Here is a 27,064-nt window from a genome sequence, read left to right as displayed (position 1 = left end):
TAGCAGTGCATCCATCTCTCGTTTCATGGCATCCATCCAATGCTTATGCTTCATTGCTTCTTCCACAGAATGTGGAATCTCCTCCTCATACAGCGTTGCTTCAAAAACCTTTGCCATTTCGGTCATATGAGCTTTCACGGAATTCACAATGGAGTATTGTGTCTTTCGTCCCGTCCAATCCGGGGAGTACCTCTTCGGTGGAACTCCTCTGTTAGTCCTTGGAGGCAATTTTGGTTGTTTTGTGCTAGATCCTTCGTCTTCCTCACCAGTTGATCCTTCTCTATGATCATGATTAGCCTCAATTGATAAAAATTCACTAGGCTGAAAAGATTCCCTTACCTCAGGATTATCAGATGAGACGATTGGTGATATGTTACCAGGCTCGATGCACCCAAGTGGTGTGTTTGAAACTTGCTCGGTGGTAGAGCTAACCTCCTCTGTTGGATCCACTTCAAGAACAGGACTTAGCACAGGACTAGAAGTAGGACTAGGAGTAGGAATGGGGTTAGGCAACAAACTTAGCGGGTCATTCAAGGTATATGTTGGTTTTTCTCCCCCTGACTGCTAAGTTGGTTGTAGAAGTACTCATTTTCGACAAAGTCACAGTTCATTGTAATAAACATGCGTTTTGATTTTGGGTCATAGCAACGGTACCCCTTTTGGTTTTTCCCATATCCCACAAAAACCCCTTTCACAGCACACGGAGAAAGCTTGGTTCTTTCATGTTTTGGTATATGAATGAAGACAGAGCACCCAAATACTCGAGGGTCAAGGGTTAGGGGTAATGGTAGTTTTGTGTGACTTGATAGGACTTGGATGGGTGATTTTCGGTCAAGGCCTTTTGTAGGGAGTCATTTTAGTGTATAGACAGATGTGGCTAAGGCTTCAGGCCAAAAGATTTTGGGACTTTAGAGTCTATAAGGAGGGCTCGTGTCATTTCAAGTAACTTCCTATTTTTCCTTTCTGCTACCCCATTTTGTTCGGGTGTGTGAGGACAAGTGGTTTGGTGTACAAGGCCGTGTTTTGCAAAAAATTGTTGCATCTGGGTATTGACATATTCCCCCTCCATTATCGGACCTAAGGATTTGAATTTTCTTCTTATATTGGGTTTGAACATAGGTGTAAAACAATTCGAATTTCTCAAAGACTTCAGATTTAGAATTTAGGAAATACACCCATGTCATACGAGAGCAATCATCAATAAAAAACAGAAAATACTTAAATCCCTGGCTACCCGTAACTGGTGCAGGCCCCCAGACATCAAAGTGTATAAGAGAAAAAACATGATCCATACGAGTGTTATTAATCTTAAAGGAGTGTCTGTGGCTCTTGGACAAAAAACAGGTATCACAATCCATACTAGCAATGTTATCAAATCTAGGAAATAATGTTTTAAGATACCCTAATGACGGATGCCCTAATCGGCGGTGCCATAGCCAGGCCTGTTGATCCGTGGATCCATGAGTCAGCATCGCACTACTCTGTTGAGCTATCTCATCCACATAGTAGAGTCCATCTCGCTCAGTGTCACGCCCAACAATCGTCTCCGTCCTGATATCCTGCAGCATGCAAAAAGATGGTTGCATTTGTAAGGTGCAATTTAGTTCTTTCGTGACATGACTGATTGATAACAGTTTATGAGACAGTGTTGGGACATATAAGCAGTTCGAGATTTTCAGAGTAGGCGAAATTTTAATTGTGCCTGCTCCTCGAACTGAGAGTAGCTCTCCATTGGCAGTCTGGACATATCTTTTCTTAGATCCAGCAATCCCAGTAAAATCAGAAACGTCAAATGACATAGTATCTGTTGCTCCACAATAAAAAAATCCAGTCTTTGTCCCTGTATGGTTTTTCGGAGACACTACATGCAATAGATAAAGTTTCAAGGGCAACAAATTGATTTGTGCAATGTATTTGGGGCTGTATTTCAAATTTCTCGCTACTAGAGGGCCTTTTCCTATAATATGCGAATGATGGGGTATGTTTTCACAATTTAGAGACTTGGGTGACTGGTTTGGCAAAGGGTGGGGTTCTGAGTGTATTTTATTGAAATTCAGGGGTGAAAAATGTAAGGGTGTCGAAGTTGAGGGGTTTAATTCAAAATTAAACCCCTCTATACCTTTGCAAATCCTAGCCGCGGCCACAAAACCTTCTGCCGCCACTGTGCTCGGTTCTTCTCTATCCTCTATTCCAGTCGTCGACGCGCCGGGTCTGCCCACTGCGTTTGCAGCGCCGGTAGTCCGGTCGCCGGTGGCTGGGGTCCCTCGATTCCCTTGGTTCTGTCTGTTGCGAGCAACCCTCTTCTTCTTCATTTCATCCCCACCAATCGGGATACCCAACTAGGTGGAAACACCCATCTCGGGTGCGTTTTCTTCCTCCGCAGTGACTGCACACCAATTTGTTCCGGTCATCTTCAATTCGGCAGTCCTCCCCATGACTCGGGTTCTGCCCGGGCCGTCCGCCGCTACGTGCTGCCAGCCCCACTCCGATGCCTCTGTTCACTTGGGTTTCTCGTACATCGGCGGTTGCGGGCTTGAGTACTCCGTCATTGGTGGCTTCGCGGCGGACGGTGGCGTAGGCGTCCCTTACAGTGGGTAGAGGGTCCCTTTTGAGGATCTCCCTTCTGGTGGATTCATGGCTGTCATTGAGTGCCATCAAGAATTGGAATAGCCGGATTTCTTGTGTCTCTTTGTTGTGTGTTGCGATGTCCTCCGCGCACTTCATCGGGTTGGGCTTTTTCCGGTCGATTGACATCCAGATGTTTTGGAGTTTGTTCCACAGTTGTTCAAGCGTCATCTCCCCCTGTTTCATATTGCTCGCCTTTCGTTGCAGGTCGTAGACCTGTAACGAGTCTCTTACGCTACCATATGTCACCGCCAATCCCTCCCATAGCTCCTTTGCCGTTGGATATTGCGACACCTCGTTTACGAGTTCGGGTTCCATATTGTTGATTATCCACCCGAACACACAATGATCCAACTTTTGGCTTGTTGTGTGGTTGGGATCGGTGGTCGGAGGTGGCTCTAAATCCCGTGATATATGGGAGGATAATCCCTTCCCACCAATCGCTCGTTTGATGAGGTTCGCCCAGAGAGGATAGTTATCTCCCGATAATTTGGTTGAGATAACAATTTCCCCTAGGTTGTCCGAGTTGGCTGCCGGTTTTGGAGGTGGAGTTGGGGAGCTTTGTATGCTCTGCCGGATGAATTCTGCAAATTTTGTTGCAAAATCGTCTGAGAAGTTCATGATTGATTTTGGGGTCTCCTTTGGTTCCTCTGGATCTGACATAATCATGGTGTTTGTTTTGATGCAGGTTTTCTGCCTCTTGGTCAGAAGGTTTGAGATTGGTATGTTTGGACGATGATGATATATAAATCTGAGTCCCTATTGTTCAACCTGCTCTGGTACCATATTGAATTATGATAACCGAAAGAGGGAAGAAACGCTAGAAGACATGGTTGGAGGAATTTCTGTGTGTCTTATTGATCGAATGGAGCAACTCTCTTAATATAGAGAGTTGCCCTAATTTACATATGGAAGGAGATCTCCTTAATTATGATTGTATCAATTACATACTAATCCCATGATTTAATCCCTAATTACAGTTATTCTATTCTCATATTCTATTTCATATTCTAACAGTCCCAACTAAGTTGAGTCATTTCTGTTTTTAACTAAAAACAAAATATTCTATCACTCTTACTTTATTCTATCACCTACTTTATTCATCTCTCCTACTTTTTAACATAATTTCTTAATCTTCATACCTAAAAGTTATGTCTCAACTTAGTTGGGACGGAGGATCTTTTGAAGAATCTTTTGAAGGGAATCAAATGGTGATTTCCCCTTTTTCAAAATGTTTGCTACTCCATATTTGAAGGATCTTTTGGCATATGTTTGAAGTTACCCTCAGAGCGTCCACTATAAGGTGGACGCGGCGGTCGCCGCGAGCGGGGCGATGGCGGGGCGGAAGGCGCGGCGATTATAGTGGATGGGGTGTCCGCCGCGAGGGTGGACGCGACAGGTGAGGGGAGGGACGGCGGACGCGGAATCGCCGCGTGCGGGGCGAGGACGCGGCGAGGGGGCTATAGCCGCGCCTATAGGCGCGGCGCCTATAGTGGCACGAAGATGAAGCCGCGGTTATTGCATGCGAATTTTTTTTTTTTTTTTTACATTTCAATTCACCTATAAATACACCCCACTCCATTCATTATTTTCACACCATTCAAACACAACATCCATACAAATTTCTCTCACAACAATTTGGGGTCGGAAATGAACAATTTGTGGAGAGACAACTGGAATGCTCTGATTCAACAGGTGCAACACCAGGCCGCCCAGGAGGTAGCGGCCCGTTTGGCGGAGGAGGCGGAGGATGCGGAGGCTCCGATCCCTCGCACCATTACTCATCGGCGGACAATCCCACGAGACCACGTCGGTGCTCACCAACGTTTAATGGATGATTACTTAGTGGATAACCCCATTATCCACCCGAGATATTCCGCCGGAGATTCAGGATGTCGCAGCGGCTGTTCAACTATATAGCGACGAATTTGGCGGAGCGTTACCGGTGCTTCACCCTCCGGCGTGATGCGTCAGGCCGGATCGGGCTGTCCACACAACAGAAGTGCACCGCTGCAATCCGACAGCTTGCCTACGCTGGACCAGCGGACATGTTCGATGAATACCTACAGATGGGTGAGACGACTAGCCTCACGGTGCTTAGGCAGTTCTGTAAGGGGATCCGGGAAATTTTCGGTGGGCAGTTTCTACGGAAGCCCAACCCGGATGAGTGTCAGCGCCTACTTGATATGCACGGGTCGGTGCACGGCTTCCCCGGAATGTTAGGAAGCATCGATTGCATGCATTGGGAGTGGAGGAACTGCCCCGTGGCATGGAAAGGCCAGTTCACTACTGGATTCAAAAGCAAACATCCAACGATGATACTGGAAGCCGTGGCGGACTACCGTCTGAAGATCTGGCATGCGTATTTCGGCGTGGCAGATTCGAACAACGACATCAATGTTATTCAGTCGTCGCCTCTCTTCAACGAGGAGTGCCGGGGGGAGGGGCCAGAAATCAGCTTCGTAGCCAACGGTACGCAGTACAGTAGGGGCTACTATTTGGCAGATGGAATATATCCGCGGTGGCCCGTATTCGTGAAGACTGTCCGCCAACCGGTAGGACCGAAGAAACAATATTTTGCGCGCAAACAAGAGAGTGCTAGGAAGGACGTTGAGCGGGCTTTTGGTGTCCTCCAATCGCGGTGGGCTATTATACGGTGTCCGACACGAGTTTGGCACGAAGATGATGTCGCGAATATTATGTTAGCCTGTATCATATTGCATAATATGATAATAGAAGATGAAGGATTTGCGGCAGAGCGATGGGCGCCGGAAGAGGGTGCAAGTACAAGTCACGGTGTCGCCTCCGCGCCGATCCAGATGGGCGTACCACGAAGCAATGAATATTTGATCCAACGCTTCGCTGATATGCGCAGGACCACATCACATAACACACTGCAGGCCGATTTGATTGAAGAAGTGTGGGCACGTAGGGGAGGTGGTGGCGTTGTGTAAACTTGGTAGTGATTTGTATTAAATTCAATGTAGTGTGTGATTTTAATTTTAATTTAAATTTAGTGTGTAATTCTAATTTTAATTTGTATTTTATTTGTATTTGTATTTTTATTTTTATTTTTATTTTTATTTTTAATTCGTATAGTCGGCCTTTTCTAATCCACTAAGAGCCCGATAAATTTGTTAATAATTACTTGATATATTATAAAATGAAAGTTGATTATAAAATTTGGGGGCTATTGGAGTTGTCCACTATAGTGGCGGAAATAGAATTTTGGGGGTATGGACAAAAAACTGGGGCGGGGCTATTGGGCGTGTCCACCTTATAGTGGACACCCTCACTATTGAGTTTCTTTTTCTTCTCTGCTGCGTGGATTTACGAATTCTTGTGTTTACCGAACAACAACCGTGAGGCCTCTCGGTGGATCTGCGGCGGCGCCACCGATTGTGGTGGTATCTGTTTTGGAATCTTCTTTTCCTGGTTTGACTGATTTTTTTGTTTGCTTGGTAATTCCCTGCCTCTGTTTTGGTTATTTTTCATGATTTGTATAACAGTGAATACCATGTTGAATTTCCGTTTTGTTTTTATTATCTGCATTTCATGTGCTACTTATCTCATTTACCTAAATGAATTCACACTTGTATACTAATCAAATCTTGAAGAATATAGAAATGAGACAAAACATCAATAGATTGAGACTTAACATATAAAAAAAACAACAAATCTTGAAGAATATAGAAATGAGACATAACATAAGAATAAAATTGAGAGTTAACAGAAACTGCCTTTCCAACAAACAAGGAGCAGCTGTCCATCAATCACAACTGAAAATGTTGCCAATAGATATAAACTAACATCCATTTCAATGTTGGTACGAAGCAAAATTTCTGCCATTCCTATAAACTGGAAACACATTTCTAACCTTCTTCAAGTCGTTAACAACATCTGCCATCGACATGCGATCTCTTGGAAGCTGCTTCGAGCATCTCACTCCAATCCTCAGAATTGAAACAATGCACTCCCAATACTTTTCATCCACATTATGTTCTTGATGCAGAACTGGATCCACTACTTCTGTTACACGGTCCGTCAAGGCAGTGCTAACGAAGTCTTGGAGATTTAGACACCCTTCGAATGCATCACTTGTTGGTCTTTTGTTCGTGAACATCTCTAGGACAAGAATTCCGTAACTGTATACATCCCCTTCAGTTGATGCAACGTAGCTCATTCCATACTCTGATCAAAATAGATACGTAGACGGCGGACTTAGCTATATGCATATAAAAAAACTAGTCAATTAAAAAGTTTAAAGTTTGAAGTAAACCTGGAGCAATGTAGCCTATGGTACCCTTGATTGCTGATGAACTGCTTCTTTCCGTGGATGACAAGTTCTGTGAAATGCTTGAAACAATTTTGGCTAAACCAAAATCACCAACTTTGGCGACCATGTCTTGATCCAAGAGAATGTTACTCGGCTTCAAATCTCCATGAATAACTATGGACTCAGTGCCACAATGCAAGTACTCAACTGCAGATGCAATATCAATTGCAATATCGAGTCTCTGAATAGCAGTGAGAGCTCCCCTGCCTTCAATCTCAGAATGCAACCAGTTCTCGAGGCTTCCGTTGGCCACAAATTCATACACCAAAGCCTTAAAATCATTCCCTTGAAAATCAATGCTGTCACAAACACTCACAATCTTGAGCAAGTTTCTGTGTCGTATGCCTCTCAATGTATTGCATTCTGATGCCAAACTCTTGCAAGCTCCTCTTACTTTAAGATTAAGAACCTTCACCGCCACATCTGTCTGCTCATCATCATCATTGATAGTTCCTTTATACACAGATCCAAATCTACCTGCACCAACTTGATTCATCTCCGAGAATCCATTTGTGGCATTCAAGAGATCTCCGTAAGATAGCCTCAAAATGTCTGGCAGTTGGAATATTGGGGTTCTGATATTTTGTAATGTACGTTGCTTGTAGATAATGATCATACATAAGCAGACTCCAAGCGCTAGGCATATGGCTCCGACAATAGTTGGGATCAAGATTTTCCCTAAACCTTTCCTGTTGGATTTTTGTGAGAATGGACAAGAAGGAAGGTTCAGAGTTGCAATGCCTCCGCACAAATCTTGGTTTCCTTCAAGTGAGATTGCACTCTCATTTTGGAATACTCCAAGAGTTGGGACTTCACCTTGCAGATTATTGAAAGAAATGTTGAGATATAAAAGGTGAAACCCAACCAGAAATCTTGGAATCACTCCTGAAAGGTTATTCTGTGAAAGATCCAAATATTCTAAACCTCTTAAAGCCCTCAAACTATCAGGTATTTCACCTTGAAATGAATTTCTCTCTAGGTGAAGCAAGCTGAGCATCACACAACTCTCCAAAGAAGGAGGAATGGTTCCGGATAATCTATTGCGTGACAAGTCCATGTATCCAAGATTTCTCAAAGCCCCAACTTCTGATGGAATAGTACCAGTCAAGATGTTGCCAGATAGGTCAAGCGCAATGGAAATGGAGGAAAGCTTCATGATTTCAGGAGGTATTAAGCCACTGAGGTTATTGTATGAAAGATCTAATTCTAACAAGTTGGTACAGTTGGAAAGACTTTGAGGTATACTCCCAGAAAGATTATTTAATGCTAAGGAAAGAATGTTCAACAAAGTCAAGTTGCCCAATGAAATGGAGTTTTCCAATGGAGGAAGGAATTTGGCCTTTTAGATTATTGGTATCAGCTACTAAAGTAGTGAGACCAACAAGGTTTCCTATACTGGATGGAATGCTTCCACTTAACTGATTATTATCGAGGCGTAAGTACCACAAGTGATTAGAAAGATTGCCCATGGAATCTGGTAACGAACCAGTGAAATGGTTTTCATTCAACATCAAAGCTGCAAGGTTGGTGCAGTTTGTGAGGGATGACATAATAGTACCTATATCTCCATTGAAACGGTTATCTTCAACCATAAGCATTTTAAGAGCTGAACACCTAGTTAAATCTATCATATTTCCGGTGAAACTGTTAGCATCTATTTCTATGTGTTCAATGAGGGAAGAGTTAGATAGCGAAGCTGGAAGCGCTCCACTGAAATTATTAAAACTCAAATAAAGGTGCCTCAACTTGGGAAGTGTATAGCCTATATTGGAAGGTATGTCTCCATGGAGCCGATTGGAATTTAATTCGAAAATCTCAACACTTGAAAGATTGTAGAGGCCTGATGGAATAGAACCAGTTAGATCATTCTCACTCAAAACTAGCAGCTGCAATCTTCCAAGTTTAGCGAGCGACTCTGGAATCTTTCCCTTGAAGTGGCAAGAACCTAACGACAGTCGGGATAGATCTGTGAGGTTTCCTATGAATGGCGGGATAGTCCCTGCAAGCATGTTTATCGACAAGCCTAAAGCTTGGAGGTTGACAAGAGAAGCTATCTCGGGGACTATGCCCCCGGTGAGATCATTGTCAATCAAATTCAGGTAATAAAGATTTGGGCATTGTGATAGGTTTGTTGGAATCCCACCTCCAAAAGAATTATTACTAAACTCGATCAGTTGAAGCCTTATGAGGCGACCAATCTCTTGAGGGATTGGGCCGGTGAAGGTGTTGTTTCGCATGTTGATGGTTCGGAGAAAAGAAAGGTTACCTATGTGAGGCCCGAGGGTGTTAAGGCCCAGCTCGGCCCAGTACCAGGGTTTGAAATGAGCTGTGCCGGGCCGGGCTTATTTTCATATATCTCAACCCAGCCCAGCCCAGCCCAGACCCACTTGGTCAGTGGGCAGAGCTGGGCCGGGCCGGGCTGAACTGGGCCGGGCTTTGACAATTTAATAATAATCAACATAAACAAAAATTTCTTAAATGTAAAGACTTCAATTGTAAAATTACAAAAAATATTACATGTTCGAAGAGTTAATCCGGGTAATTTTGCCAATCAAAAGTAAAGTTTGGATCATTAGTACTTGAATAGTAATAATCCGTTATTGGAAAATAAAATCTCTCGATATCCGGCTCTTGATCTTCTTGTGCATTAATTACCAAATCCGGTTCGCCGTCTTCATCTTCTTGATCTTCTTCTTTCATTTCTGACATTCTATATCTTTCGAGTCTCTTCAACTTGTTCAATCGAAATTCTTCATCCATCCAATTCTTCAAAAGCATGCAAAATAAGGTTTAGCTTCCATTAACATTCTATAAGTTGAAGACCACCTCGTTTTTATTATTGAAGAATAAGGTTTAGCGTATTATTATTGAAGAATAAGGTTTAGCTTCCATATCACTAAACCTAACCATATTTAATTAAGTTAAGTGAGTGGGTTGAAGCTGTGCTGGGCTGAGCTGGGCCTGGGTTGGGCCTGAACTGGGCTTGGGCTGGGCTTGGGCTTCTAGCGGGCCTGGTCCCGGACCGGTTCTGGGTTTACAAATAGGCCCAAATAGAGCCCGTTACACTCAACAAGCCCAGCCCGAGCCCGTTCCATTTCTCTAACGAGCCGGGCCTGGGCCGGCCCATACCGGGCATGGGCCGAGCTGGGCTGGGCCAGCCCGGCCCAGTTGACAACTCTAGGAACAAACAAAAAAATTTTAACTTTTAAGAGTATCTAGAATATTTTCGTAAATTTTAAATTAATTATTTTTATATTTAGCATTGATTTGGGCTACATCATGATAGACCGTGAGCCTGGCCCTTATTGAAACCCATTTACAGTAAAGATCACAGCAACATTTGTGGCATTTTTATAAACTGGAAACATATTTCTAATCTTTTTCAAGTCATTAGCAACTTCTGCCATTGACATGCGATCTCTTGGAAGTAGCTTCGAGCATCTCATTCCAATCCTCAGAATTGAAACAATGCAATCCCAATACTTTTCATCCACATTAAGTTGTTGATGCATAAATGGATCCACTACTTCTGTTACATGGTCGGTTAAGGCTGTGCTAACGAAGTGCTGTCACACACACTCACAATCTTGAGCAAGTTTCTGTGTCGTATGCCTCTCAATGCGTTGCATTCTGATGCCAAACTCTTGCAAGCTCCTCTTACTCTAAGATCTAGCACCTTCACTGCTAATTCTATCTGCTCATCATCATCATTGATAGTTCCTTTGTATACTGATCCAAATCTCCCTATACCAAGTAGGTGTGTCTCCGAGAATCCTTCCGTGGCACTAACGAGATCTGCGTAAGATAGCCTCAAAAAGTCTGACCCTTGGAATATTGGAGTTCCAACATTTTGCAATGTACGTTGCTTGTACATAATGATGACACGTAAGCAGAATGCAAGTGCTAGGCATATGGTCCCGACAATAGTTGGGATCAAGATTTTACCTGTACCTTTCTTGTTGGATTTTGGTGATGTTGGACAAGATGGAAGGTTTAGGATTGCAATACCTCCACACAAGCCTTGGTTTCCTTCAAGTGAAATTGCACTTTCATTTTGGAAAACTCCGAGAGTTGGGACTTCACCTTGCAACTCATTGTAAGAAATGTTGAGATACAAGAGACGGAAACTCTACCATAAATCTTGGAATCATCCCTGAGAGATTATTCTGCAAAATATCCAAATATTGTAAACCTCTCAGAGAATTAAGACTGTCAGGTATCTCACCCTGAAGAGAATTTTCCCCTAGGTAAAGCGAGCTGAGCATCACGCAACTCCCCAAAGAAGTGTGAATTGTTCCGGATAATCCAATATTTCTCAAAGCCCCTACTTCTGATGGAATGATACCCGTCAAGATGTTGTGGGATAGGTCAAGTTCAATGGAAATGGAGGAAAGCTTAAATATTTCGGGAGGTATTTGAGCCACTGAGATTGTTATTTGAAAGATTTAACAATAATAGTTGGTACAGTTGCCTAGACTTTGAGGTATACTCCCAGAAAGATTGTTTGATCCCAAGTAGAGAGAGTTCAACAAAGTCAAGTTGCCTAATGAAAATGGCATCTCGTTTGTCAGTCCTGATTAGTTGCAACTTATGAAGTTTTCCAATGGAGGAAGGAATTGGACCTATTAGATTATTGGTATGCGCTATAAAAGCAGTGAGACCAACAAGATTTCCAATACTAGATGGAATTCTTCCACTTAACTGATTATCACGAATGATCATGTGCAACAAGTGATTAGAAAGATTCCCAATGGAATCTGGCAACGAACCACTGAAATTATTTTTAGACAACTTCAACATTTGAAGGTTGGTGCAGTTTGTGAGGGATGATAAAGTATGTTAAGAGTCACCTACTCCTAACGTGAATATTCCGTCCAATTCTCCAAGTAACACAAGCCTTCCGGCGCCTTCAACGAGAAGGTCGGCGGATGATTCCCGTTCTGGCGCGAAGAACGCTCTTCGTCGGCAGAGAGATTAAGATTTCGCGAGTATTACGCAAGATAGTTGGGCAAATAATTCTGTATTGATAATGAAGATGGAACACGAATAGCCCTATTTATAATCTATGGACCCTAGGGTTGGTTCGACCTATCCTAATAATATCGGGAAAGAACCAACAAAGAAAACCCGACGGAAATAATAAAAAATAAATAATTCCCATAATGACTAAATTATTACCAAAAATATCTAACTAACTAACTAACTAAAAGACTCAAATCCCATTAAGGAATCGGTTGGGGGGCTTCAAGCGATCCCGAGGGCGAAGCTGCCGGCCGTCCCCCTAACCAGCCGTCGCCGGAGCTGGCGACGGTTCTCTCTCCGCTTCTTCATCATCCTCAGTTGGCGTTTCGTGATCGTCCTCCGCCTCTTCATCAATCCCAGTTGCTGATTGAACTGTTTGATCGGCCACCCCTGTTTCTTCTACTCCGTCCTCTGCCTCGGCGGCTTCTACTCCGTCCTCTGCCTCGGCAGCTGCCTTGTCTTCCGTGGGTGGCGGTGATGGTGTGTTCGTAACAAAGTACTACCTATATCTCCATTGAAAGGGTTAGATGCAGCCAAAAGCCTTTGGAGAACTGAGAGCCTCGTAAAATCTACAATCATATTTCCAGTGAAATTGTTCGAAGATACTTCTATGCTTTCAATCACGGAACAATTCGACAGAGAAGGTGGAAGTGTGCCACTGAAATGATTGTGATGCAAACAAAGGAACTTCAACCTAGGAAGTGTAGAGCCTATGTCGGAATGTATGTTTCCTTGGAGGTGATCGTTAGAAACTATGAAATATTCCATACTTGAAACATTATAAAGGCCTAATGGAATAGTACCAGTTAAATTATTGTCACCCACATTTAGCAGCTGCAATCTTCTAAGCTGAGCTAGGGACTCGGGAATCTCTCCTTGCAAGCCGCATTCGCTTAACGAAAGTTGGGATAGATCTGTGAGGTTTCCTAGGAATGGTGGGATAGTCCCCGAAAGCAGGTTTATCGACAAGCCTACATGTTGGAGGTTGACAAGAGGAGCTATCTCGAGGACTATGCCTCCGGTGAGCTCATTGTCAATCAAAATTAGATAATAAAGATTTGTGCATTGTGATAGGTTTGTTGGAATCCCGCCTCTAAACTCGATCATTTGAAGCCTTTCGAGGCGACCAATCTCCTGAGGGATTGGGCCGTTGAAGGTGTTGTTTTGCAAGTTGATGGTTCAGAGAAAAGAGAGGTTACCAATGTGAGGCGAGAACGATCCCACAAGGCCTTGAGACTGCAAAGAAATAAAGACAACTCTGTTTGGATGCCTTTTGCTCCATTCCACCAGCAAAAATGTGTCGTTTTGTTCCATGATCTCAAAGCATGCATTGGATCGTCGTGTATGGAATTCTTGAAGGTCAGAAGAGCTTCGAGATCAGTATGGTTGTTTGAATGTAAAGATAGAATGGTGGTCAAGAAGATGAAGAGAATAAGGGAGGGAGTAGAGATGACATGTTTTGCCATGTTTTTTTTGGTGTTCAAGTAGGAGATTAGTTTTGGTAGCTTCCTTTAATAGAAAGATCGTTTTCTCAATTTTCAAAACCAAAACTTAGACTTTATTCTTGAGGAATTAGCTTTTACAAGGGAAATCTACTGTGGAATTAGTCAAGTGGATTTGGTTATATGTCTATTATCCTTTTACAATATTTTCTTCATAATTAATGAGGAAAGCCAGACTTTTGTTTATTTAAATTGACTAACTATGGCATATTTCGTTGACTAATATTGCGATTAATTATCCTTACACAAAATTTTCAACATAATTAATAAGAAGAATAGACTTTTTGTAGTTAAATAAAATTACAAGCCATCGTACATTTCATGAACCTCCGAACTCAATATCATATTATTATTTCTTTCTTCTTTTCTAGTCTTTCCAATAAGTTGGGAGACGATAGATAATAGATTAGTGAAAATTGAACCCAAAATCTCAAGCATTCTAGAAAGAACAACTGAATAAAATAGTTAGTCCCTCATCCACTAATAATCGTCTCTTTGCTATTTTCATCCACTGTTACCTGTTTTATTTTCCTTTTTATTATTTTTAGTAATAGATCAAACATTTTTCTAACTTTATCTCATGTTTTATTACTATCAGTCTATCATAAAACTAATTTATAAAAGTAAGACTCATATTTCACTATTTTTTAATAATATTTCATCACATTTCTTCACATACATGCCTATTCTATTCATAACTATGAATGTAAGGTGGTTAATCATAAGATACAATCTAATCATAATAGAGACCAAAATACATTATTACAGAATTAGCTTTTGAAAAAACACAATCGAATAGATAAAATTAATCATAGCCTTTACTCGCAAGTAATAATGGCATCCGATAAATCTCAATGAATCCACACTTGTATAATAAGCAAATCTTGAAGAATATAGAAATGAGACATAGCAGAGATGAAAAAAAAAGAGAGAGAAATAACAGAAACTATACATATTGAGAAAAAACATAAAGAAACTGTCTTACCAACAATTACAACTGAAAATATTGCCATTGATTGAAACGAACATCTATTTCAATGTTGGTAGGAAGCAACATTTATCCCATTTCTATAAACTGGAAACACATTTCTTATCTTTTTCAAGTCATTAACAACATCTGCCATCGACATGCGATCTCTTGGAAGCTGCTTCGAGCATCTCACTCCAATCCTCAGAATTGAAACAATACAATCCCAATACTTTTCATCCACATTAACTTCTTGATGCAGAAATGGATCCACTACTTCCATTACACGGTCGGTTAAGGCTGTGCAAACGAAGTCTTGGAGATTTAGATACCCTTCGAATGCATCACTTGTTGGTCTTTTGTTTGTGAACATCTCAAGCACAAGAACTCCGTAACTGTACACATCCCCTTGTGTTGATGCAACGTAGCTCATGCCATACTCTGAACAGAATACATACACTGACAACGGGCTTAGCTATATGCATATAAAAAAAACTTGTCTGTCAAAAAAGTTTAAAGCTAGAAGTAAACCTGGAGCAATGTAGCCTATGGTACCCTTGATTGCAGATGAACTGCTACCTTCTGTGGATGACAAGTTCTGTGAAATGCTTGACACAATTTTGGCTAAACCAAAATCACCAACTTTGGCGACCATGTCTTTATCCAAGAGAATGTTACTCGGCTTCAAATCTCCATGAATAACTATGGACTCAGTACCACAATGCAAGTACTCTACTGCAGATGCAATATCAATGGCAATATTCAGTCTCTGAATAGCACTGAGATTTCCTCTACCTTCATTCTCAGAATGCAGCCAGTTCTCGAGGCTTCCGTTGGCCACAAATTCATACACCAATGCCTTAAAATCATTCCCTTGAAAATCAGTGCTGTCACATACACTCACAATCTTGAGCAAGTTTCTGTGTCGTATGCCTCTCAATGAATTGCATTCTGTTGCCAAGCTCTTACAAGCTCCTCTTACACTAAGATCAAGCACCTTCACTGCTAAATCTGTCCGCCCATCATCAGCATTGATAGTTCCTTTGTATACTGATCCAAATCTCCCTATACCAAGTAGGTGTGTCTCCGAGAATCCTTCCGTGGCACTAACGAGATCTGCGTAAGATAGCCTCAAAAAGTCTGGCCCTTGGAATATTGGAGTTCCAACATTTTGCAATGTACGTTGCTTGTACATAATGATGACACGTAAGCAGAATGCAAGCGCTAGGCATATGGTCCCGACAATAGTTGGGATCAAGATTTTCCCTAAACCTTTCTTGTTGGATTTTTGTGAGGATGGACAAGTAGGAAGGTATAGAGTCGCAATACCTCCACACAAGCCTTGGTTTCCTTCAAGTGAAATTGCACTTTCATTCTGGAAAACTCCAAGAGTTGGGACTTCACCTTGCAACTCATTGTAAGAAATGTTGAGATACAACAGGCGAAACTCAACAAGAAATCTTGGAATCATCCCTGAGAGATTGTTCTGGGAAATATCCAAATATTGTAAACCTCTCAGAGCATTAAGACTGTCAGGTATCTCACCCTGAAGAGAATTTCTCATCAAATAAAGGCTGCTAAGTGTCACACAACTGCCCATTGTAGTTGGAATGGTTCCAGATAATCTATTGTTGGAAAAGTCCATGATCCCAAGATTTCTCAAAGCCCCAACTTCTGATGGAATAGTACCCGTCAAGACGTTGCTAGATAGGTCAAGTGCAATGGCAATGGATGAAAGCTTAATGAGTTTGGGAGGTATTGAGCCACTGAGATTGTTTTCTGAAAGTTCTAACGCTAACAAGTTGGTACAGTTGCCAAGACTATGAGGTATACTCCCAGAAAGATTGTTTTGTTCCAAGTAGAGATTGTTCAACAAAGTCAAGTTGCCTATTGAAAATGGTATCTCATTTGTCAGTCTATTTTCAGCGAGATAGATTTCTTGCAACTTATGAAGTTTTCCAATGGAGGAAGGAATTGGACCTTGTAGATTATTGGTATAAGCATATAAAGCAGTGAGACCAACAAGGTTTCCTATGCTAGAGGGAATGCTTCCACTTAACTGATTTGTTTGGAGGGTTAAGTACGACAAGTGATTAGAAAGATTGCCAATGGAATCTGGCAACGAACCAGTGAAATGGTTTTGATTCAACGACAAACTTTTAAGGTTGGTGCAGTTTGTCAGAGATGATAAAATATTACCTATATCTCCATTTAAACGGTTATTTCCAACTGAAAGATATTGAAGAGCTGAAAACCTAGTTAAATTTATCATATTTCCGGTGAAACTGTTACCAGTTAATTGTATGCGTTCAATCAGGGAAGAGTTAGATAGCGAATAAGGGAGCGGTCCGCTGAAATTATTAGAATTCAAATAAAGGCGCCTCAACTTGGGAAGTGTGGAGCCTATGTCGACAGGTATGTTTCCATGGAGTCGATTGAAATCAAATGCGAAAACCTCGACACTTGAAAAATTGTAGAGGCCTAATGGAATAGAACCAGTTAGATCATTGGAACTCATACCTAGCATCCGTAATCTACTAAGCTTAGTTAGTGACTCCGGAATCTCTCCTTTGAAGCCGCATTCCATTAATGACAGTAGGGTTAGATCTGTAAGGTTTCCTAGGAACGGTGAGATAGTCCCCAAAAGCATGTTATTTGACAAGCCTAAAGCTCGGAGGTTGGCAAGAGAATCTATCTCGGGGATTATGCCTCCGGTGAGCTCATTGTCAATCAAATTCAGGTAATTAAGATTTTTGCATTGTGAAAGGTTTGTTGGAATCCCACCTCCGAAAGAATTATTACTAAACTCGATCATTTCAAGCTTTCTGAGGCGACCCATCTCCTGAGGGATTGGGCCGTTGAAGGTGTTGTTTTGCAAGTTGATGTTTCTGAGGAAAGAGAGGTTACCTATGTGAGGCGAGAGCGATCCCACAAGGCCTTGAGACGACAGGATAACCGAGACAACTCTGTTGGGGTGCCTTTTGCTACATGTGACGCCATTCCATCTGCAGAAATGTGCTGTTTCATTCCATGAGCTCAAAGCATGCAGTGGATCATCATGTATGGATTTCTTGAATGCAAGAAGAGCTTCAAGATCAGTATGGTTATTGGAATATGAAGTAGAGGTGGTGAGGAGGAGGGTAAAGAGAAATAGAGTGACAGTAATGAAGGGAGTAGAGATGAAAGGTTTTGCCATGTTTTTCTTGGTGTTTCAATTGGTACAACACTTTTGCTAGCTTGGATTAATATAAGGATCGTATTTGTTGGCTTTTACAATATTTTCAACTTAAAGAAGTTACTACTAGACTTTCCTCATAACCACATGGACTCTTTCTCTTTTTTATTAAAAATGCTTTTACAATAAAAAAGTTAACGATACCAAACATAGACATAAGATTACAGTCAAAATGAATCTTTTACATTTGCCCAAAAAAAAAAAACTTTTGGCCTTAATACTCCCTCCTTTAATAAAAAATATATTAATTTTATCATTTTTGAAAGTCAACCGAAATTAGATCAATTATAAAAAGTGAAATATTTAAAATTACTAATAACCAATAAGTAATATGGACCTCACAATCCACTAACACTATTTTTATCACTTTTTCTCTATCTCTTTTATTTTAACAATTGTATGTTAAAATATGTGTAGTTTACAACTTTGTCTTTTTTTTTTAAATGGAGGGAGTATTATGTTTGTCAACTTCTGGTGTGGTTCTAAACCATTGTTTTGGTCTATATTTGTACTTGTACAATGGTGTTTTAATGTCTAAAATTGATCCATTACATTTATAAAAAATTACATTTAAAGTCTAGGTCGGTTGAACCGATCTCGACATATAATTTACTTGTCTTTATCCACTTTATGACTCAAGAGTATTAAGTATATATTTGTTCTAGTCTTAATATCACCAATTTTAACAGCACTACCAGTCTACCACTATCCCATTATCGTCGCCATTATAATCATCGATCTGCTCAATTTTCCAAAGCCAGAAGTTATTTTCTTGAAGGAACTTAATGGAAATTAGCTTAATTTTCTTCAAGTATGGTCAACTTTGGACTTGGTCATTCCATCTTTAGTTTATTCTTTCTGGCCCCTTCCACATAATCAATGATGAGACTATACTTTTCTCTAGCTAAATCAAATGAACAACCCTTTACGTTGGGTTGTTGCACCTTTTTAGGTTCATATGCACTTACTTAAGGAAATGTTTATTTTTAGAGTGATAAAGATCAATATGTAAATTACTTGACTTTATCCACTTTATGACTCTATAGAGTATAAGTTCTACTCTTAATATAACCAATTTTAACAGCACTACCAGTCTGCCATTAACCCATTAACTTCCATTATAACCACTAGGTCCACTTCTAACTCCAAAGTTGACTAAACTAGTAGATATTAGGGTAATTTCTCTATAGTTCTTTTAAATATGATTACTTTAAGGAACCCATTATCTCCAAAAAAAACTTAGTCATAGAACTATTCAAAAATTCCCCCCACCTATTAGACCGTAGGATCTTAACGGATGTTTGAAATTGGGTTTGAATCATTTTGTAAAACAACATGAATTTGTCACATACTTCATATTTATGTTTCATGAAATATACCCAAGTAGTTCTACTGCAGTCATCAACCAATATCACGAAGTATTTAAAACCAAGACTAGTCCCAATAGGCGTGGGCCCACACATCAGAATGTACTAAGGAAAAAGCAGTTTCAACATGAGTATCATTTGGTTTAAAAGAGTTTCGGTGGCTCTTGGCCAAAACACAAACTTTACATGTGAAATTTCTAGGAACAAAAAATTTAGGAAATAAAGATTTCAAATAACTCGGAGATGTATGGCCCATTCTTCGGTGTCAGAGCCAAGTATCTTGATTAGTGGATCCGTGAGCATGCATCGCCGCACCATCTTGTCGAGCAATCTCGTCCAAAAAATAAAGCCCACAACGTTCAGTTCCTCGTCCAATAATCTTTCCCGTCAGGATATCCTGTAACATACAAAAGTTTGGATGCATTAGCATAGTACAATTTAAATCCTTAGTCACATGACTAATCCACATCAACTTCTGAGATAATTTAGGAACATAGAGGCAATTAGAAATTTGCACTTTGGGAAAAATCTCTATAGTTTATGCCCCTTCAACTGGTGTTACCCCTTCATTTGCAGTTTAGATATGTGACTTGGGGGTTTTATGAAATTCTACAAAATCACTTTAATCATACGTCATAGTATCGGTGGCCCCATAATCAAAAATCCATCATGTATCATCAATGTATCGTAATCCCGGGCCTCAAACGCATAAGATAAATTTTCCACGGGTGCAAAGGAGTTTTTGCATATAATGGGGTCAGTTTCGCAATTATTCCTAAGCTGAAAGCGAGTTTCACAAATATTATCCAAGTGGGGTAATTTTTCATAATATCTAACAGATGAGGACTTAAGAGTAAATGGATTTTTATTAGGGTCAGGGCTTTCAGTCCCCAACCCGTTACCTCCATCCTCGCCGCCGCCGTCCAATCGGAGAGAGGCTACCATGGCCTCTGCCATCTTCCCCCACCGCCGTTGTCGTCGCGCCTGCCACTGCAGGTTTGTAGACCTCCGGTGTTCGTTCTCTTCTCCTGGAACATCGTCGCCTCTTGGTTCCCCTCTGGTTCTTCCCTCCGCCATCTGCTCCGATGGCGATTTTTGCCTTCTCGGCTTTCTCTTCTTCCCACCATTCTAGGTATCTGACCAATTGGAAGCACGTTTCCTTTGTGTGTTTGTGCATTCCACAGTGGGAGCACCAGAGTTTGGACTTGTCCGGCTTAGCGTTTCCCCGGCGGTTGGCGGCGGTGCGTGGCATTGGTGGCTGATTCCTGTTCTGCGGCTGCAATGGGCGGTACTCTCGAGCTCCAAATCCAAATCCGACCTCGATGAAGTGTCATTACCGACGGCAGTGGAGGTCGAATCGGATGTCGGCGCCATGATCTTGAGTCGAGCCGTCTCCCGTTTCACCCATCCATACGCCACGTCGGCTGAGGGGTATGGATCCTCCTTGAGGGTCTCGCGTCGGACCCAGTCATACTTCTCGTTTAATCCGGTGAGAAATTTGAATAATTGTAGTTCCGATTTGATTTCTCAGTATTGTACTACTCCTTTGTCACAACAATCGACCATCTTATGTGGGCATCGGTCGATGTCGATCCATAACCCGTGAAGCCTGCTCCAGTAGGCTTCCAAAGTTGATTCTCCTTGTAAAATTATGCTGGCTTTATCTCCCAGGTCGTATATGAGGTACGAGTCCGCTGAACTTGTAAAAGTCACGTCGAGTGTATCCGATAGTGACTTCGCCGTTTGGTGATGTGCGAAGTCGGCTATGAGATTGGTTTTCATGTTATCAATGATCCAAGAGAAGACTATCAAGTCTATCTCTTCCCAATTGGTATATCCGTTCTCGCCCAGCTGTGGTGGAGACGGAATTCCAGATATATTGGCGGTAGACCCCTCGACCGCCGATGGATACCTTCGTGCCCATAGTGAATAATTTGAGCCATTCAATTTGAAGGCTACGGTAACACTCTTGCTTGATCTGATTTTCTCGGCAATATGTTCAATTTCTGGTTTGTTTTATGTCATTTTGGTTGGACTGATTTCTCGCTGTTTTGGCCGAGAAAGGTATATATTGGGCTTTGATGATATTTTTCTGAGCCTAACCTGCTCGGATGCCATGTAGTATAATTATTTGATATATTATTCACAGTGAAATTGTACATCATATATAGGCTAAAGGGAGCTATGCACGGTAAGACATTCTCAATCAAATCTTTCTACTTAATCGGCTATATAATCTTCCTCCAATCTTTTCATGATTTTGTGCCTATCTTCTTTATTTGCAAAATGTTCTGGATCTCCAACATATACATCCCCTTGCGTTGATGCAACGACGCTCATGCCATACTCTGCATAAAAATACATACATAGACAACGGACTTAGCTATATCCACATAAGAAATATGACAATTTAAAAGTTTAAAGCTTGAAGTAAACCTGGAGCAATGTAGCCTATGGTACCCTTTATTGCTGATGAACTGCTTCCTTATGTGGATGGCAAGCTCTGTGAAACAATTTTGGCTAAACCAAAATCACCAACTTTGGCGACCATGTCCTGATCCAAGAGAATGTTAGTCGGCTTTAAATCTCCATGAATAACTATGGAGTCAGTACCACAATGCAAGTACTCGACTGCAGAATGCAGCCAGTTCTCGAGGCTTCCGTTGGCAACTAATTCGTACACCAATGCCTTGAAATCATTCTCTTGAAAATCAGTGCTGTCACATACACTCGCAATCTTGAGCAAGTTTCTGTGTCGTATGCCTTTCAATGCATTGCATTCTGATGCCAAACTCTTACAAGCTCCTCTTACTCTAAGATCTATCACCCTCAGTGCTAAATCTGTCTGCTCATCATCACCATTGATAGTTCCTTTGTATACGGATCCAAATCTCCCTATACCAAGTAGGTTTGTCTCTGAGTAGCAGAGAAATTTTGATAAATACGATTTGGTCCTTCCACTTTTTGGGATTATTCCTAGGCTCCATTGAATTTACAATCAGGTCCGCCAATATTCTGTAACTGCAATCATGTCCTCGTGTTTTTTAAAGAATTTAGTGTTGGCCCTACTCTATTTGAAAATTGTTAGAAATGGTGAACGAAAATGGTGGAGAAACGCCATTGAAGAAGATGGCGAAAATTGTGATGAGATAAGAAAAACTGTCGACCAAAGAGAAAAGAGGGAAAAAGGGAAAATTTTATTAATAACTACCTTTTGGTAAAAATTGTTTACAAAGAAAGTATAATAAAATGCGTGCATGGAAAAGTGCTAAAGACCAACTAATACCAAATAGGCTTGATTTAGTTTATCATATCATAATTAACTTATTTAGCTCACCCTCTGCGGCGGCACAGCCGTTTGGAATCTTCTTTTTCGGATATGACTCTTTTTTTGTTTGCTTGGAATTTCCCTTCCTCTGTTTTGTGGTATTTGATTTGTTGAACCTTTGATGTTTTGCATTCCCTTCCTTCGTTCTTAGAAAGATTTCGCTACCAAATTTATTGTTTATTGTTTGATAGGAGTAATCAAATCTTGAAGAATATAAAAATGGGACATAACATCAAGAAACTGTAAATCTTGAAGAATTCAAGATTGGGACTTGACATAAAGAAACTGCAAATCTTGAAGAAACTGCCTTTACAACAAACAAGGAGCATCTACCAGGCAATTACAACTGAAAATGTTGCTAATAGATAGAAAGGAACATCTATCTCAATGTTAGCACGAAGCAGCATTTCTATCATTTTTATAAACTGGAAACACTTTTTCAATCTTTTTCAAGTCATTGACAACCTCTGTCATCGACATGCGATCTCTTGGAAGCTGCTTCGAGCATCTCACTCCAATCCTTAGAATTGAAACAATGCAATCCCAATACTTTTCATCCACATTAAGTTGTTGATTCAGAAATGGATCCACTACTTCTGTTACACGGTCGGCTAAGGCTTTGCTAACGAAGTCTTGGAGATTTAGACACCCTTCTAATGCATCACTTGTTGGCCTACTGTTTGTGAACATCTCAAGCACAAGAACTCCGTAACTGTATACATCCCCTTCAGTTGATGCAACGTAGCTCATGCCATACTCTAATCAAAATACATATATAGACGATGGACTTAGTTATATGCATACAAAAAAATTGTCAGTTAAAAAGTTTAAAGTTTGAACTAAACCTGGAGCAATGTAGCCTATGGTACCCTTTATTGCAGATGAACTGCTTCCTTCCGTGGATGGAAAGCCCTGTGAAATGCTTGAAACGATTTTGGCTAAACCAAAATCACCAACTTTGGCGACCATGTCTTCATCCAAGAGAATGTTACTCGGCTTCAAATCTCCATGAATAACTATGGAGTCAGTACCACAATGCAAGTACTCTACTGCAGATGCAATATCAATAGCAATATTCAATCTCTGAATAGCACTAAGAGCTCCCCTGCCTTCATTCTCTGAATGCAGCCAATTATCGAGATTTCCGTTGGCCATAAATTCATACACTAATGCCTTAAAATCATTTCCTTGAAAATCAGTGCTGTCACATACACTCACAATCTTGAGCAAGTTTCTGTGTCGTATGCCTCTCAATGCATTGCATTCTGATACCAAACTCTTACATGCTCCTCTTACTCTAAGATCAAGCACCTTCACTGCTAAATCTGTCTGCCCATCATCATCATTGATAGTCCCTTTGTATACAGACCCAAATCTCCCTATACCAAGTAGATTTGTCTCCGAGAATCCTTCCGTGGCACTCAAGAGATCTGTATAAGATAGCCTCAAAAATTCTGGCAGTTTGAATGTGGGGGTTCCAACATTTAGATGTGTACGTCGCTTGTATATAATGATCACACAGAAGCACGCTGCAATGGCAAGGCATATGGCCCCAACAATAGTTGGGATCAAAATTTTTCCTAAACCTTTCTTCTTGGAGTTTCGTGATGATGGACAAGAAGGAAGGTTTAGGCTTGCAATGCCTCCACACAAGCCTTGGTTTCCTTCAAGTGAGATTGCACTTTTATTTTGGAAAACCCCGAGAGTCGGGACTTCACCTTGCAACTCATTGAAAGAAATGTTGAGATACAACAAGCGAAACTCAACAAGAAAACTTGGAATCATCCCTGAGAGATTATTCATCGAAATATCCAAAATTTCTAAACCTCTCAAATACTTGAGACTCTCAGGTATCTCACCCTGAAGAGAATTTCCCTCTAGGTGAAGCGTGCTGAGCATCACACAACTGCCCAATGAACTTGGGATGGTTCCGGATAATCTATTGTGGGACAAGTCCATTGCCGCAAGATTTGTCAATGTGCCAACTTCTGATGGAATATTACCCGTCAAGCCATTGTGAGATACGTTGAGTACAACAGCAATGGAGGAAAGGTTAACAATTTGGCGAGGTATTGAACCACTGAGATTGTTATCTGAAAGATCTAATGATAACAAGTTGCTACAATTGCCAAGACTATGAGGTATACTCCCAGAAAGATTGTTTAGTCTCAAGTCCAGATTGTTCAACAAGGTCAAGTTGCCTAATGAAAATGGCATCTCGTTTGTCAGGCTATTTTCATAGAGATAAATTACTTGCAACTTATGAAGTAATCCAATGGAGGAAGGAATTGGACCTTGTAGATCATTGCTAAAAGCTGATAAAGTGGTGAGACCAACAAGGTTTCCAATACTAGATGGAATGCTTCCACTTAACTGATTTTGGTAAAGTCTTAGGAACCACAAGTGATTAGAAAGATTGCCAATGGAATCTGGCAACGAACCACTGAATTGGTTTGCAGACAACGCCAAAGATGCAAGTTTAGTGCAGTTTGTGAGGGATGATAAAACAGGACCTATATCTCCAAGGAAATGGTTATATTCAGCTGTAAGCCACTCAAGAGATGATAGCTTCGATGAGTCAATCATTTTTCCGGTGAAATAGTTCGCAGTTAATTGTATGTGTTTAATCAGGGAAGAGTTTGATAGCGAAGCTGGAAGCGCTCCACTTAAATGATTGGATTGCAAATAAAGGATCATCAAGTTGGGAAGTGTGTTGCCTATGTGGGAAGGTATGTTTCCATGGAGTCGATTGAAAGCAACTATAAAAATCATGATACTTGAAATATTATAAAGGCCTGATGGAATAGTACCAGTTAGGTCATTATAACCCACAGCTATCAGCTGCAATCTTCTAAGCTGCGTGAGTGACTCTGGAATCTCTCCATGGAAGCGGCATTCATTTAACGAAAGTTGTAATAGATTCGTGAGGTTTCCTAGGAATGGCGGGATAGTCCCTGAAAGCGTGTTGTCTGACAACCCTAAAGCTTGGAGGTTGACGAGAGAAGCTATCTCGGGGACTATGGCTCCCCTGAGCTCATTGTCAATCAAATTCAGGGCTTTAAGATTTATGCATCGTGATATATTTGTCGGAATCCCACCTCCCAAAGAATTGTTACTAAACTCGATCATTTCAACCCTTCTGAGGCGACCAATCTCCTGAGGGATTGGGCCGCTGAAGGTGTTGTTTTTCAAGTTGATGAATCTTAGAAAAGAGAGGTTACCTATGTGAGGCGAGATCGATCCCACTAGGCCTTGAGACCGCAGAGACAGAGAGACAACTCTGCTTGGATGCCTTCTACTGCACGAGACGCCTTTCCATCTGCAGAAATGCGTTGTTTCGTTCCATGAGCTCAAAGCATGCAATGGATCGTCTTGTATGGATTTCTTGAATGCTAGAAGAGCTTGGAAATCGGTATGGTTGTCGGAATGTGAAGGAGTGGTGGTCAAGAAAATGAAGAGGGGGAATACAATAATGAAGGGAGTAGAGATAAAATGTTTTGCCATGGTTTTTTGATGTATTGGATTTGGAGTAGTAGAATAGCTCTGGTGGCTTGCTTAAATAGAGATCATCTACTAAGTTTTCCAAAACCAAAACATTTGTTCATACTTGAAGAACGTGAAGGAAATTACACTTCATTTATTTCTTTAAGACTTGGTGTTGTGTTGTTTTGATTCAAGGGTCTATTTTCCATATACTAAATTTTCTACATAAATGATAATTAATGTGAAGACTAAGCTCCGACGTAAAATTTATGCCATATTTATTAGCTTTCTCCGCTTTCTTTGCTCTTTTCCTTATGTCATTTATAATAAGTTTGTAGAGAAGAGAATGAGCTTGAACCCAAAATCTCCTCCGTTTAAAAAGAACAACTAAAGTGGAGTAGTATGTTTCAAATTATTTTTTCATACTAGTACTCTTTTAGTCATTTGAATCACGAATTTTGATCAAATTATCACTAATTTCATAAAATTTGGCAAAAAATATCAAATCACGAACATTTCTCAGTCTATAAAACAATGTCATTGATGATGTTCAAAACGATATTGTTTAATTAAAATAATAAACAAAAGTGAAAAGAATAGAAACACACGGTGGATAATTAGAATACCTATATCTCTGGGCTGAATTTAATTGACAAACAAAGTCCATATTGGTGGCCCATCCCCATTGTTCATACATGGCATCACCTTTTAAGGCCCACCAACAAAGGTGTATTCACTATTTCTTGTTTAGGGTTCACTACTTAAATTTTAAGTTCACTAGTATCTTACCCGTGCTATGCACGGCACATTATATTTTCATCCAAAATTTATATAATTCCAAATAATTATGTAGCACAAATATTAAATGAAATATCATTTATTATAATTAATTCCAATTAAAAACTTATAATGAAAATTATTAAATATTGAATAATATACTTTGTATGTAAACACACACACGTACTGACATTACAAAACTAATTAAAACAGTCATAAATTTAAAAACATTAATTATACTCTCAATCTGTTAAATTTTGGAATTGAATGATTACATAGAAAATTGTAAGGTTGGCAGACTTTAGGAATATTTTTCTTATATATTTATTTAATTATATATATTTTATTTGATTACATTCTGAATATGTATTTTAATTAATTTTATACTCCTTATTTACTAATACTATTAGAACAAAACATAA

At 40.5% G+C, this 27,064-nt stretch overlaps 5 protein-coding genes across 5 annotated transcripts; all 5 read right to left on the bottom strand.

Moving 5' to 3' along the window:
* Positions 1-6,398: 6,398 nt before the first annotated feature.
* On the bottom strand, positions 6,399-8,117 carry LOC121780085 (probable LRR receptor-like serine/threonine-protein kinase At3g47570). The gene is made up of 3 exons (XM_042177608.1): positions 6,980-8,117; positions 6,503-6,822; positions 6,399-6,404 (listed from the first exon to the last, which is right to left on the bottom strand). The coding sequence occupies exons 1-3, from the start codon at positions 8,115-8,117 to the stop codon at positions 6,399-6,401; spliced, it is 1,464 nt and encodes a 487-aa protein (XP_042033542.1).
* Positions 8,118-8,217: 100 nt separating this feature from the next.
* On the bottom strand, positions 8,218-9,198 carry LOC121780084 (receptor kinase-like protein Xa21). Its single transcript, XM_042177607.1, has one exon. It carries the CDS (start codon positions 9,196-9,198, stop codon positions 8,218-8,220), a length of 981 nt encoding a protein of 326 aa, XP_042033541.1.
* A 1,065-nt stretch (positions 9,199-10,263) lies between these two features.
* Positions 10,264-13,090, bottom strand: LOC121780083 (receptor kinase-like protein Xa21). Its single transcript, XM_042177606.1, has 4 exons — positions 12,487-13,090; positions 11,154-11,384; positions 10,623-11,044; positions 10,264-10,527 (listed from the first exon to the last, which is right to left on the bottom strand). Exons 1-4 carry the CDS (start codon positions 13,088-13,090, stop codon positions 10,264-10,266), a joined length of 1,521 nt encoding a protein of 506 aa, XP_042033540.1.
* A 1,324-nt stretch (positions 13,091-14,414) lies between these two features.
* On the bottom strand, positions 14,415-17,649 carry LOC121778660 (receptor kinase-like protein Xa21). The gene is made up of 2 exons (XM_042176047.1): positions 14,984-17,649; positions 14,415-14,893 (listed from the first exon to the last, which is right to left on the bottom strand). Exons 1-2 carry the CDS (start codon positions 17,646-17,648, stop codon positions 14,520-14,522), a joined length of 3,039 nt encoding a protein of 1,012 aa, XP_042031981.1. The 5' UTR covers position 17,649; the 3' UTR covers positions 14,415-14,519.
* A 5,009-nt stretch (positions 17,650-22,658) lies between these two features.
* Positions 22,659-25,889, bottom strand: LOC121780082 (receptor kinase-like protein Xa21). Its single transcript, XM_042177605.1, has 2 exons — positions 23,228-25,889; positions 22,659-23,140 (listed from the first exon to the last, which is right to left on the bottom strand). Exons 1-2 carry the CDS (start codon positions 25,884-25,886, stop codon positions 22,773-22,775), a joined length of 3,027 nt encoding a protein of 1,008 aa, XP_042033539.1. The 5' UTR covers positions 25,887-25,889; the 3' UTR covers positions 22,659-22,772.
* Between the last annotated feature and the right edge of the window lie 1,175 nt (positions 25,890-27,064).

This window comes from Salvia splendens, chromosome 19 (genome assembly GCF_004379255.2).
Source record: "Salvia splendens isolate huo1 chromosome 19, SspV2, whole genome shotgun sequence".
NCBI classification, from domain to species: Eukaryota; Viridiplantae; Streptophyta; class Magnoliopsida; order Lamiales; family Lamiaceae; genus Salvia; species Salvia splendens.
Note: the sequence above shows the minus strand (reverse complement) of the source record. Positions and strands in the feature narration are given on the sequence as shown.

Bases quoted from the DNA above. Each gene is read 5' to 3' on its own strand.
- LOC121780084 (XM_042177607.1), bottom strand. From the start codon at position 9,198: ATGCGAAACAACACCTTCACCGGCCCAATCCCTCAAGAGATTGGTCGC.
- LOC121780082 (XM_042177605.1), bottom strand. From the start codon at position 25,886: ATGGCAAAACATTTTATCTCTACTCCCTTCATTATTGTATTCCCCCTC. The intron at 23,141-23,227 runs GTTTAGTTCAAA...TATTTTGATTAG, and splicing joins CATAGGCTACATTGCTCCAG to AGTATGGCATGAGCTACGTT.
- LOC121780085 (XM_042177608.1), bottom strand. From the start codon at position 8,117: ATGAAGCTTTCCTCCATTTCCATTGCGCTTGACCTATCTGGCAACATC. The intron at 6,823-6,979 runs TTTCACAGAACT...CGTATCTATTTT, and splicing joins AGCCAAAATTGTTTCAAGCA to GATCAGAGTATGGAATGAGC.
- LOC121778660 (XM_042176047.1), bottom strand. From the start codon at position 17,648: ATGGCAAAACCTTTCATCTCTACTCCCTTCATTACTGTCACTCTATTT. The intron at 14,894-14,983 runs GTTTACTTCTAG...TATTCTGTTCAG, and splicing joins CATAGGCTACATTGCTCCAG to AGTATGGCATGAGCTACGTT.
- LOC121780083 (XM_042177606.1), bottom strand. From the start codon at position 13,090: ATGATCGAGTTTAGAGGCGGGATTCCAACAAACCTATCACAATGCACA. The intron at 11,045-11,153 runs GTTTACAATATT...ATGAGTTGCAAG, and splicing joins CAGTCTTAATTCTCTGAGAG to GTGAAGTCCCAACTCTCGGA. The intron at 10,528-10,622 runs GTAAGAGGAGCT...TGTGTGTGACAG, and splicing joins TGAAGGTGCTAGATCTTAGA to CACTTCGTTAGCACAGCCTT.